Below are 14,526 nucleotides of genomic sequence, written 5' to 3'. Positions count from 1 at the left end.
GTTTAGGAATAAAAATCTTAACAAAGATGTGTGCACGCAAATCGTTAATACTTGCCTATGTAAGTTGTACATATACCCAATTGATGGTTGTGTACTCTACGAATGGCAGTTAAAGATAGTACCTGAATTTGTCTGGCCCTTTGTTACTAGGAATAACTAAAACATTCATTGATCTACAAAGTAAATGGTTAACAGAGAAAAATGGTAAATATGATAGTTAAGAATTGAATTATTTAAATAAATATAAATAGTCTTATTTTTACCTTACTAACAAATTATCTATTATAACAAATGACATATAACAAATATCTTTAAAAAATCTATAAAATAATAAATAAATAAATTTTTTTTTCTTCTTTCTTTTTTGTATTAAAAGCTATAAAATAAAATACGTTAAAAAATATTTTATGTATGTATGTAATAAAAAAAAAAAAAAATTATCTTAAAATATCTATACTACCATGTGTATTTCCTAAGATATATAAAAATTTTACATAGTACAGCTAAAATTTACATTTTATCAGATAAATAAATATTTAGTAAAAAAGAAAAATTGACAAAGATATATAATATTTCTATATGTTAAATATAATGTTATTTTAAAAATTCACCAAACATAGTTATTATAAAAACAATAAAAGAAAATAAGTTATCTTAATACTTTTTATGTTAAAAATTTTTTTATACGATTAACTATTGCATGAAAAAGATAATAATTGTTATTCATTATATAATATTATATATTTTATTTTATTTTATTTTATATATATATATATATATATATATTTTGACAAAAAAAAAAAAACTACTAAAAAGGAAAAAATTTTTTTAACATGCAAAGTTAATTTAATTCCTCAATATATATAATCAAAAAGAAAAAAATTATATATATTTAGTTTTATAAATTATTATATATGATAAAAAAAAATTTATATATATATATATTTATATAACGGTATATAATAATTAAAATAACTTTACTAAGAGTGGCATAAAATATTTATCCTGAAGTATAATATATATATATATATTTATAAGCAATGTCCTTCTACGTTTTTGTCTCAGTGTTGTCCACCATCATGTAGGAATAATATTAAAACATCAAAGATCTGATAAATAGTCTTTAAAGAAGGCTACATTAATAAATATACAACTATATATGTAAGAGTGCATATGTAGGGGTACCAGACAACGATATTTGGGAGTTTTAATCGATATAACAATATAATTACTATTATTATATAAATATTATTATGACTGTTAAAAAGCATTTATCAGACTTTTTATTTATTCAAATATTTTAAGACAAAAAAAAAATAATTACTTTATATATTACTTATAACAATGTTCTTAAATAATTTTAAAATAATTATATCAATAACTTTTTTATTTTTTTTTTTTTATTTTTTGTCTTTAAATATATAATAAAAACAATGAATATATATATATATATATTGACGTCAACCTTTTATAATTATAAATACTACTTGAATAGCTCCGAAAAAGATAAATGTAATTTGATATTATATATAAAATAAGAAATGTAAATCTTTGTTTAAAATAAAATATTATTGAAGACAATAAAAGTACGATATTGTTAATAATTATATTAATAGAAAAGAATAATTTAAAATGTATAATTATTTCTATTATGAATAGTTTTAATGACTTATATCAATGTACATTAAGTATGATCTAACATTGATAAATTATTCGAAAACGGGAAAAAATATCACGCTACGGGTAATAAAAAAGTTTTTGAATTAGCATAACCTAACTATCTAAATAATTTAATGACATTATTTTAATGTATGATTTGTTTTCAGTTAAATAAAAATAAAAATATAACATATATATATATATATATATACTTAGTTATTGAAATGATAATTATTTAGAAATGCAGTTTAATTTGAAAAATACTTTTTAAAAACATTAAACTGTTCCTTTTGTATATATTTTCTTATTTTTAATATTTATATAACTATTACATTAAAATAAAGAAATTATTTATATTTTTAGACTAAAAATAATCTGTATGCTTAGTTATAGATGAGGCAATAACTTTTACTGTAAGATTAAATAAATTTTATATATAAATAATATACACAAGAAAATATAAAAATTGTCAGATTACTTGTTAGTATTTTTCATTGACAGCATTTGTATATTTCTTTGATACATGACAACATGAAGATGTGTTTTTTTTTTTCTCTAGAATACATTTATATATTAATAATATATAAATGAAAATATTTTTTAAAGAATGCTATAAATTTTTTATTTAAAATATAAATGTCATCTTAAATCAAAGTGGTGCATTCTTAGTTCACATTAAAATAGAAACTTTGTAAACAATATTATAGTGTGATAAAAAAAAAATTATTAAAAATGATTATGATGTAAATGAATAATCATATATATATATATATATTTTATATAGTTAAAAATATGTTTTATGTAAAAATTTTACAAATTTTTTTTTTATGAAAGCAAGTTACAATTTATTACGATTTTTATGAAAATTACAATTTGAAAGTATTAAAAAAAGAAATATAAAAATAAAAATTTAGAAAAGCAAATTTGAACGGATGAGATTGTAAATACACTTGAATAATGAAATAATTTTAAGATGGTAGTGATGTTTTACCAACCACCTCCGCCTCCTTCATCTTTAACTTGTTTAGTTGGATACATTGGAGTAGGACCAGAATTTGTTTTAACTCCTGGCGAATAATTACCTTGACCTCCTTGAGGTTGATTACTTCCTCCACCACTTATTAAATTTCTAATGAAAGGAATTGCCATTTGAATAATTCTAGCTATTCCTAGTGATTGTAACATTCCAGAAATAGGATTACCACCACCTTGTCTAGGTTGATCTGGATTTTCAGGATCATTTTGGGGAGAACTTTTACTTCTACAACAGCATAAATAAAGGCATCCACAACAACATATCATTGAAACAAGAGCAAATAAAAGTATCCATGCAAATATTCCTAATTTAGAGAATATAGTTTTAGCTGTAGTTAAAATTGCTCCAAAATCAGGACCTTGTTTTCCTCCTTTATCTGTTGGACCTACATTACCACCTCGTGATGGTTCTGAAGGTTGATTATCACCACCACCAATAAGTTCTTTCTTACTATTAGCAACATCAGCAGTTTTTTTTAGTATATTTACAATAGCAGAATGATAATCACCAGATTTAAAGTTACCAGCTTCTTCTTTAAACATTTGACTAAATTCATCAGCATATACAGGAACAGATGGATCTCTTGCAACCCAAAATTTACGATCATCTGTAGCGACAAGAATAATCATACTTTTTTTACATTGTGAATCTAAATTCCATTTTTGTAACATAGTATTAGCTATATTTTTAATACTTTCTTGACTACCATCACCAAAATGTTTTCCCAAAGCAACAATTGTACTGACACCTTTTCTTAAACAATGTTCACGTGCTTGATTTTGACTTGTTTTAACATCAAGTTGTTGAATTTCATGATTAATATGATATCTGTCTTTTTCACTTAATATTTGATCAGGATCACAAATACTTGCTTTAGATCTCATATTACATTGTCGAAATTGATTACTACTTGGGTTTGGATAATTATCAGAGCTCCATTGTACTTGCCCAAAAATACATATAATAGAAAAAAAACCCAAAAATAGACAATACTCAAATTTCATTCTAAAATTATACATTTTTATTTATATAAAACATGTGACTGAATTTGGAAAATAATTATTATAAATGGAGAATATATATTTAATAGATACTTGGAGAAGTAAAGATTTCTCCAAAAGACATGATAAACAAAAAATGACAAAACAACAATCTCTGGCACTACCAACGTACCCCATATCAATAATAATAACTTTGAAAAACAAAATTTGAAAAGTAACAGGAAAAAAAAAAGTTGCTAAGTTAATATATGTGGTTAAAATATAAAAATATTAACAATTTTTTTTTATTCCAAAGTGTTTGATAAATTTCTTTTTGATTTGAGTAACAATGTTTAAAAAAAAATTTATTTTTATATCTTGAAATTATTTTAAATATATAAGAACATACAACAAGATAAATACAAAAATCATATTATTTATAATATTATATTTATACAATAATTAAAATTCCAATATAATATAAATTTATATTCTTATTAAATTATAATAAAAACTAAAGTTTTTTATTTTTATTTGCCACTTCCTGTTACAATAAATCTTCATTAATCAATGTGTTGTCAATCATTATAATATTATAATTAAAATTTTGTATATTTTAATGATAAAGTATTATTTAAATATATTCAAAATGTATGATCAATGATTTTGTACGGAAAAAAAATTGTTTATGTAAAGTATATAATGAAAAATAAAGGTTTTTGAAAATTTGTATTTTTATTTTTTTTGCATTATTTCCTACCGGTAAAATATTATTATTTTTTTTAAAATTTCAATAGTATATTTAATAACAAAATTTTTGTCGTTAAATATAAAATACTATTAATTGGTTGTAATAAATCATATGAAAAAAATAATAACATTTAGGGTATCCAAAGTTTAAAAAGTAGTGTTCTTTTATTATTGTTAAAAAAATAATTGTTAAACTATGAATTATTTTTATATCTTATTTCATATCTTAACACTTTATTTATCACTAACATTTCTTTTGATTACATTTATAAAAAGTTAAAAATATTATGTGAAAAACAATTAAGTAAATTTTAAAAATTTTATTAATCAAATAAGATAATTACTTTCATAAAAAAACGTTTAAAAAAAATAATATTTAATTAATGTTATTATGTTAACGGATGTTTATGTGTTCATTCTTCAAAACTTCCTCATATATAATCAGAATAATCAATTATACTTTTATCTATAAATTGAATAAAAACAATTTGTTGCAAATTTTTTTTTATTTTATAAATTCACATGATATTATGGAAACATCCTTGTTTTTAAATTTTAAATATCTAAAAGTTTATATTAAACTTTTTTTTTTACATCAAAATTAAAAAACTAACAATTGTTTTGATATAAATTTTGTTACAAAATATTTTATTAAATTATTTATATATAAGATTGGCTTTCATAAACATTTTAAATAAAAATGTTTGTTAATATATTTTTTAGTATGTTTAAAGTTGCGATAAAGATTATTTTATAATCATAAAAATAATAAACTGTTTAAAGTTATATTTTTGAAATGATAATAACTTGTGAAATATTTTATATATAAATATATGTCAAAATATTCTTAGGTAAAGCATAAAATATTATATTACAAAAAAAATTTATTAATAAACTTTTATTTCAAAATAATATTTTATAGTGTTTAATAAAAAAATTTATTTCTAAATAATTATAAAGTTTATGTAAAGTTTATTTATTAAAGTAAAAAGAACAATATTAGTATTTAAAAAATTTAATTATTTACTAATTTTTATTCTCAATTATTTTTAAAATTTAAAGAAACAAATGTTATTTAAATTAAACTTTCAAATTTCTAAGTAAATAAAATTTAATTTGTTTTTAGTTTTTCTATTTTTTTCAATTGCAAGAAACTAAAAGTAAATAAGATATGTTAATATTTTGTCAATAAGATTATCTCAAAGAGTTTTAGTATTAATTTTATGTTTGTGTATAACAAATTGATCAAACATCATACGATTTGTAATACGTTATAATTAAATGAAAAATAATATGGCGTTATTTATGATTAATTCATAATCAGTGATATATATTTTATAGAAAATATAATTTAATTTATAAAAAATATATTTAATATAACTTTAGTCATAAATTTGTTTTAAATAAAAAAGTAATTTTATAATACAAAAAAAAAATTAATAATTATTGTATAAAGTATAAATTAAATTTAAATGATTTTTTTAGAAGATCAACTATAATTGATTTGGCAAATAAAAAAACCTTTTAAAAACTCAATATACTTTACACTAATACTAATATTATATCCAAAAAAACTACAACGGTTTTTTTTTAAAATTAAAAATAAAAAGTATTTTATATTTTTTTAAAAATACATTTTTTCCTGCAAACAATAACTTTTGAAATAAAAAACAATTTAAAAAAAACAATATACAAATTTTTTTTAGTTTTTTTTTAATAAATTGTTAAGTAATCATTAGATATTAACTTATCATTTTATATAAAATTTGACATTTTTTAAAAATTAGGTGTTGGAAATATGATGTTTAAAAAATTTTTTTTTATAATACTTGAACATTAACATTGTAAACTACTTTTTATATTTAAATATTTGTTACTTTTTATCATTTTTTATACCGTTAAATAATAACTTTTTTGAAAGTTCATTATGATTAAAATAAGTTATATTAGTCCATAAAAAAATAAATCTTTTTATACAACATTTAAATTTAGTATATTTATGATTATTGTAATTTTGATTTTTACAAATAAAATGTTTCCAAGTATGATTATTATTATTCTAAGTTATATTTACTTTTTTATATAAAACGAGTGCATGTGAACTTTTATGCTTTATTCTATAATTTATTCTATTTTTTTTTTGTTTACTTTAAATAATTATTTTTATTTAATAAACTTACGTACATTATTATTGTAATCTAAAAAAATAAATTATCTTTTTCTCTATTGATAATAATAGAAAAATTATAAATTTCAATGTTATTTAATTTATTTAATATATAAATTTACACTTTTAAAAATTTTTAATAGCTTATGGATTTTAGTGTTTTCACTTTCATTACACTTATAATTATGTATATTTAAATCATGAATATTTTATTGGAAAAAATGTTATCATTTAAATATTTTATACTATATAAATTATAAACATTTAAGTGATATTTTATTTTAACAATTACAATTAATTATTTACTACAAAAATTTTTATAAAATAAAATTTTTTTAAATTAATGAATAATTAAAGTATAAAATATTATTAAACTTATGTAAATAAATATTATTAACTTAAATTACTCTGCTTTAATTAAATAGCATATTAAAATTATATCAAAAAATATCTAACTCTTTAATATAAGTACTACTTTTTTTTTAAAAATGAAATTTTTTTATCGTTTCTTTATATCAATTTGTATTTTTTTAATTCTTTTTTCTATTCTTTATTTATTCTATAGTCATTATAATGTTAATATTACAAATTCAAATTCAAATTCAAATGATAAAATAAAAGTAAATCCTTATGAAATTGCAATTATCATGGTTAATATTGAATCTACATTACCTAATTATGAACAAGCAATGAAAACAATACAATGTTATAGTTTACATTATAATTACACTTATATATTATTAAATGAAGATAGATTTCCAGAATTTGGCATTAATTGTAAGCAAAAAGATTTTATGTTTAGAAGGCATTGTTTATTATCTAATTTTGCTCAACATTTTGAAAAAGAAATAAAATATATTATATTTATTGATGGTGATATGGGTGTTGTTAATCCATTACATAGATTAGAAGAATATCTACCTAAAAATGAAGAAGAAGTAATTTTTTATGATAGAACATTTAACTACGAAATAATGGCAGGAAGTTATATAATAAAAAATAATTTTTATTCAAGAAATTTTATAAATTATTTTGCTGATTATGAATTTAAAGTACCTGAAGGAAATGATGGTACAGATAATGTTGCACTTCAACCTGTTTTTCTTGATTTAATTGGTGCTACAAAATATGTTAGAAAATATCAAAGATGTTTAGAAATATATAATAAAGCTGTTGGATTTGATCAAAACATGATACTAGTATCATGTATTAGACATATTTTAAATTTAATTGATGAAACACCTACTGATCCTGATTATCATACATATGACAATGGAAAAATTAAAATTATACGAAAATTATCTTTAAAAAGATGGGCACGAGATACATGGTTAAATAATTGGCTATTTTGTGATAATGATTTTTTTCATCATGGATGGAAAACTGAAGAAATTGTTAAACATAGTAATATATTTCTAACAAAATTTAATTCAACCAAAGAATTTTGCAAAAGTTCTAATTTTTTACAAGCATGGGACTATAATATGTCTTCAAAAGTTAGTTGTGAAGAGGTAAATGCTAAGATCAAACTATATGTAGAAAGTGCACACAATTCACATTTAAATAATCTTAATTCAAGTAGGGTGCTAGAAATAAGTTAAAAAACTGTAATTTTTTTTTTGCTCTTTAAATTTTTTATTATTTATTTGTTTCTTAACATAAAAAAATAAAGTTTTTTTTAGTTTCACATTATAAATTTTTTAATTAATTATAATATAATATACAAAAAAGAATAAAAATTTTTATTTATATTATTATTTTAAGTTACTATAAAAATATTTAAAAGAAAATTTGCTAAACACTTTTTTTAACACATTTTTTTTATGCAAAATTATGTTTAATTTGTAACTTCTAATATAAATATTTATTAAATTATATAAAAGTAAACATTAAATATAACAATACATTTATATAAACTATTTATTATATGTAAAAAAAAAATCTTTTTAAAAAGTATATAATTAATTTCATGTAAGTGATAATATTTAAAATATATAGTGTTTCAAATTAAAATTAAAAACACTATCCAAATTTTCTATAAATAAGTAAATAATAAAATAAAAGTATTTCTTTGTCAGTAGTATGTAATTAATATTTTTTTAAATTTTCCTTATAATTCATCAATTCAAAAAATTCCTGTATCTTTTTTTAACTGCATTTTAAAATGAAACAAATGATTTTGATCTAATTAATACTGGACGTAATTTTAGTTGTTGTCTTCTATGATAATAATTATTAAAGCTATTACTACGATTGCGTACTAAAAAATGAAATATAAATTTTTAATTATTAATAAAAATACCAATAGTTTCAGTTTCTTTATGAATTTTTGGTGATAAGACTAAAAAGGTTTTTGGTTTACATTTTGTGTAGATATTCAATGCATAACAAACATCCAGCTGAAAAATATTTTTATCTATATAAAACAAAAAATCACTAACAATCATTGATTGAGTAAGTTTATGTCTAATATATTGATTTAGATTTGTTATACATTTAGGAATTTCTCTTTGAAGCTGTAAATATTGAACAATTTTTATTCTTATCTTATTATCACTTTTTGCTATAGTAGGTAAAACTATTGTTTGAAATGTTTTTCCATAAGGATTTACATAAATAAAGCATGGACCATTTTTGCTTCCATCTATACATGAAAATTTATAGGCATAAAATTGAATCAAGTTCGAAAGGATAACATAAAGTAAAATAAAAATATAAAAATTTTTCATCGTTGTTAACAAATTTTAAAGTGATATCTTTTTTATATTTTAAAAAATATAAAAGTTTAAGTAAACTATTTATTTTACAATCATTCTTTTTAAATATAAAGAAAAACACAAAAGTTAATATAAAATTTAAAAAAATTGATATATTTAATATTTAAATATAAAAAAAATTTTTAAATAGTTAGTAAAACTAAAAATTAAAAAAATTTTATTTAAATTATAAATAGAAAAAAAATTATAGATATAATTTTGAAACACACTATTTATATGAACTAATTAAAAGTTTAAAAACTAAATCACACATAAAAAATTTAACAATAATTATTTAAATATCTTATATTTATATCAGAGTCAGTTATAAAAAAAAAAAAACATTATATAAAATAATAAATTATTAATTATATAAGTAAATTACAACATATAAAAATTATAACATTTATAAAAATTTTCAATGATAAATTTTTATTTAATTTTTAACTATAATTGTTATATATACTACAAAAATATATTAAACAAAAGTTTTAAAAATAAATAAAATAATAAATCTATCTTCTTTCCAACTTGGAGAAATTAAGTTAAGAACAATGAAATTTCTAGAAATCATTAATTTTTATTATATTTTTTTTCAGAAGAATGTTATAAATAAACAAATTCTCTTATAAAACTTTTTTTTACTTTTATATGAAATTTATGTTTGAAAATTGTTTTATATTATTAACTATTTTTTGGGTATACCAAAAAAATAGAAAATAAATAAATGTGTAAAAACTAGTTATTCTAAAATTTCAAGAACGTTTTTAAAATTATAAAAAACTTTAAACATGTATTATATTTAATAAATTCAAAGAACCTTAAGACATCAAGTTTCATACTTTCTAAAAAAAAATTTTTTTTTGAATACATTTTGTTATCATACATCATGTTTGAGAACTTTTTAAGAATGAAAATAATGTGAAATAGTTTTTATCAAAAACTGATTATAAATCATTATATTAATTTTAAATTTTTAATTATATCACAAAAATATGATTTATTTATATAATTTTTACTCTCATTAAAACTTTACTTCCTTCGGGCTTTTTGATTATTGTATATTTATTATCATATTAATATAAAAAAATTCAATATTTTTTAATACTCTAAAATTAATATATTTCTATTTTTTTATTTCAAAAAATATTTTTTTTTATATTTAAATAATTATTCATTATATACTAAGATATAAATCGAAAAATATATATGCTATTTTTTTAAAATTTTTTTTTTGTTTGACATCGGACCAATAATTTTTAAAATAAAAATGATAGTAAAATTAACTTAATCTTATTTTAGTAATTATGTAAAATGCTTTTTTTTAAATTTATATAAAAAAAAAGAATTATTACACTATAAATAGTCATAAAGTTTTTATAGAATAAATGAATGGTAATAATAGTCGGCATTACATACTATTTATATACAAGTTATATTGAATAATTTCTATTATTTTTTGTTTAAAGATAAAAGTTAATGTATTATATATTCCATATTATGATTTACTTTATAATTAAACATTATTTTTTTAATTTATCAAATGCTTTTTTTGTAAAAAAAAAGAAAGTTAGTTTAATAATAGCAATTACATGATCCTTCAAATTTGTAAACTTTAAAAACAAAATTTTAATTAAAAATATATATGCATTTTTTTAATTTTGCACTTTTAAATTTACATAGTTTCATATATTAAACATCTTAAATGCACTTTAATTTTTTCATAAAAGATATTTAACAGTTACAATTAAATTATAACCGTAAAATTTTGATACTATTAAAACTATTAATAGTATTCTATTTTCGGCATTTTGACTTTATATATTTATTCAAAACTTATCTTTTATTATAAAATATTCTTTTATCTTTATCTATAAAAAGTTGATACATTAGGCAAATCTTTTGTCTTTGTCTTTGTCTATATAAATAATAATATAAAATATCTTTTTTATATATTTTTAAAATTTTTTTAAAAGAAAAATTAACAAAAAATGTTATTAAATTAACCATTTTTATGACATTTAACCGCTATCAAACATATATTTAGTGATGTATAATTCTATTGTATCATAAATTGTGATCAAAAGTATGCAGCTGCATTGGGACACAGAGTAATGAAAAGGAAATAATCAACTATAATATTTTCTTTCAATGGATGAATTGTAAGCAATAAAAGAAAATGTCACAACTATGTAGATGATTTTTAAGATATCTACTTTTGGGTTATTTTATTTTACTTATTTTACTGATCTTTCAATTGTCAAGTATATATATATATTTAATTCTAAAATGGAACAAAAAAATGATAATAATAATCTTTCATTTATACAATTTCCTAAAAATCATCCACAAGGGTGCCGTTGTGATGATTGTAAAAAAGTTAGACGTGAAAGTATGTAAAACATTATTATTATTTTTTTATATTTTATTTTAGTTGATAAAAGAAGAATAAGAAGACCAATGAATGCATTTATGTTATGGTCAAAAAAACAACGAAGTACAACAGCAGCAATGAATCCAGGTATATTAAATTCTGAATTATCAAGAATTCTTGGTATACAATGGAAAGAATTACCAGAAGATGAAAAACAAAAATATATTATAGAAGCTGAACACATTCGTGAAGAACATTATAAAAAATATCCAGACTTTAAATATACAAAAGATTCAAGTAAAACAAGAAAAACTCAATTCAAGCTAATAAATTGGCAGCATCAAACATTAAATTATTCACAACAACCTTATAATGAAGTTATAACTCCATTTTTTCACAACATGAATCAACGTCTTATTGATATGTACATAACAAAAGATGAATTAATATACTTAAAGGTGAATGCAGAACAAGAATTTGCATTTATGTTTCCTACAGAAACTTTACGTCAAGAATTTAGCTGGTAATATGTCAAACAATGTTATGTTATATTTAATTAGTTTAAAGTATTATACTTTAGCTTCGTTAACTATATACTATATAAAATTTTGTTTATAATGGATAGACAAGTATTTTTTTTAATTAAACAAACATAGTTTTATTATTTAATTTGTATCATTGTATTTATTATATATTAACGTAGATATTTAATAAATTTTTATTATTTATTATCTTTACAACTATATCTAGTGAGTTGAGTAATTTTTCTACTATAATACCATCATTATTTTTTTAAATATATCACCTAACTTTATTTTGTAGTCCTATTTTAAAATATATATTTAAAATTAACTTCTCTGTGTATGAAATTGTCATTGCAATTTATTTAAAATATAATTTTATTATCAAAATATATATATATATATTTTTTTTTATTAATTTTGGTACCTTTCTGTTTTGTCACTTCCAAAAAAAAATTATATTTAGTTCATTGTATATTTTTTTTCCAATGTAAATTAAAATTTGCTTTACATCAAAATATTAATTTATCTTCCTGAAATATTATTTTTTTTTTATCTGAAGTATTTGTGACAAATTTTAAAAAATACATTTTAGTGAAATTTTAAAAACATGTACCTTTTATTTTATTCTTTCTTCTTTTAAAGATAAAAGAACACTAATCCGTTTTTTATCAATAATAAAACAGTTTTTATTTAACAAGATTTTTATTGCCTTTTCTCAATTTTTTAATTCTTTTTCTTAACAGTATATGAAGTAAGAGGAGTTGATCTTTGATATAACAGACACTTTCTTGTTCTCTCATAGAATAATGTAATATTTCACTAATAAAAATTGTTTTTTTTGTTGTATTTGAGATAGTTATTATCTGTTTATACAATTATAAATCTAATATCAAAAAACTATTTGTATAAAAATATTAAATCTAATTCAAATTAAAATAACAAATTACTAAAAAAAAATTATAACATGTTTAAATATTTTTTTATTATTTCCACAATTTAAATGTCAACTATATAATTTTTTTTTTTTGCTAATTACGGTCATTTAATCAATTTTTAGATAATTTCATTTTTAATTTTTTTCTTCTTGTCTTAATAACATTTTTCCTATTTTAATCTTTTAAAATTTTAATTATTTATGCAAGGATGATTTTCTTGTAATATATTGTTAACTTTCATTGTTTTTTCTTTAAATGTGTAAGTTTTCATTACAATGTTTTTTTTTTAATTTTTGTAAAAGGTTTCGAATAATTTTTTTTAAAAGTATTAATAAATATATGTATAAAAACAATTTTTATGTTAAGGTATTTTTTTAAACTTAGATGTATTAAGTATTTTAAAATAATTACAGGAGGAAATTGAATATTATTTTAATTATAGTTAATTGTTTGTAGCTTTCAGAACTTCAAATGAAAAACTATTAACATTTGAAGCAAAGTGTAATACTACTAGTTTTTATTGCATTAAAAAATTAAAAAATCATTATATGATATGATTTTCATTTATAATTTTTAATGCATAAAATAATTTTACGCTTAAATAAATTATACATTCATGATAAAAAAAAAAAGAATAAAAAAAATTTATTTAATCAAACTTTTATATAAAAATTATATGGATTGTCATAATTTATGTGCTTTAGTTAAATAAATTGTTTAGAGAGTAAACATTTTTCCAAAACGTTTGTTCTATAGTTACGTTGTTACAATGTAGTTATGTACACTATTTTGTTGTATCTTTAAACACATGTTTTAACCAATTTTCTACAATTTTTTTTTATTTTTGTAATAAAATTTCCTTTTATATTTATATAATCATTTATAATTTTTTTATGGTATGTATTCTCTGTACTAAAAAATTTTTGTTGACTATGTTATATCCTATATAATATTACAATTTTTATCACAACTCTACCAATCGTTAAATATATCAGCTGACGTCATGATAAATTTTAATTTTTTAGTTAATGTGTTTATTCTTATTCTTAAATATAAAAATACTCTATACATTTCTAATTTTTTCATAATTTCAATAATATTATTCACCTAACTATAATTATATTTTTAGTTACTCTATGGTAGATTTCTAATAGTTAAAAAATTTAACTTTTAACTATATAATTTAATTGTGAAAACAATGTTTTTATATTTATCTTATGAGGTAGGAAAATATTATTATTCATGTTCATTTACTCAACCAATTTTATTTGTTGTGCTAGTAGTACCGTTATCATTAAATGGTGTTTGATGTACCACTTTTAAAGTTGAAATGAATTTTATATAG

General features: G+C 18.3%; 4 protein-coding genes across 4 annotated transcripts; 2 read left to right on the top strand and 2 right to left on the bottom strand.

The window, feature by feature from the left end:
• Window positions 1-2,646: 2,646 nt before the first annotated feature.
• Window positions 2,647-3,873, bottom strand: SRAE_2000448900 (TPM domain-containing protein; the record flags this gene model as incomplete). Its single annotated transcript, XM_024643366.1, has 2 exons — window positions 2,647-3,700; window positions 3,869-3,873. 2 exons carry the CDS (start codon window positions 3,871-3,873, stop codon window positions 2,647-2,649), a joined length of 1,059 nt encoding a protein of 352 aa, XP_024509042.1.
• Window positions 3,874-7,239: 3,366 nt separating this feature from the next.
• On the top strand, window positions 7,240-8,193 carry SRAE_2000448800 (Protein of unknown function DUF273 family-containing protein; the record flags this gene model as incomplete). The annotated part of the gene is made up of 1 exon (XM_024643365.1): window positions 7,240-8,193. The coding sequence occupies one exon, from the start codon at window positions 7,240-7,242 to the stop codon at window positions 8,191-8,193; it is 954 nt and encodes a 317-aa protein (XP_024509041.1).
• Window positions 8,194-8,751: 558 nt separating this feature from the next.
• On the bottom strand, window positions 8,752-9,321 carry SRAE_2000448700 (Hypothetical protein; the record flags this gene model as incomplete). The annotated part of the gene is made up of 3 exons (XM_024643364.1): window positions 8,752-8,852; window positions 8,895-8,991; window positions 9,034-9,321. The coding sequence occupies 3 exons, from the start codon at window positions 9,319-9,321 to the stop codon at window positions 8,752-8,754; spliced, it is 486 nt and encodes a 161-aa protein (XP_024509040.1).
• Window positions 9,322-11,544: 2,223 nt separating this feature from the next.
• On the top strand, window positions 11,545-12,249 carry SRAE_2000448600 (High mobility group box domain-containing protein; the record flags this gene model as incomplete). Its single annotated transcript, XM_024643361.1, has 2 exons — window positions 11,545-11,740; window positions 11,783-12,249. 2 exons carry the CDS (start codon window positions 11,545-11,547, stop codon window positions 12,247-12,249), a joined length of 663 nt encoding a protein of 220 aa, XP_024509039.1.
• Between the last annotated feature and the right edge of the window lie 2,277 nt (window positions 12,250-14,526).

This window comes from Strongyloides ratti, assembly GCF_001040885.1.
Source record: "Strongyloides ratti genome assembly S_ratti_ED321, chromosome : 2".
In the NCBI taxonomy this organism is placed as follows: Eukaryota; Metazoa; Nematoda; class Chromadorea; order Rhabditida; family Strongyloididae; genus Strongyloides; species Strongyloides ratti.
This window is presented reverse-complemented; position numbering and strand designations above follow the sequence as displayed.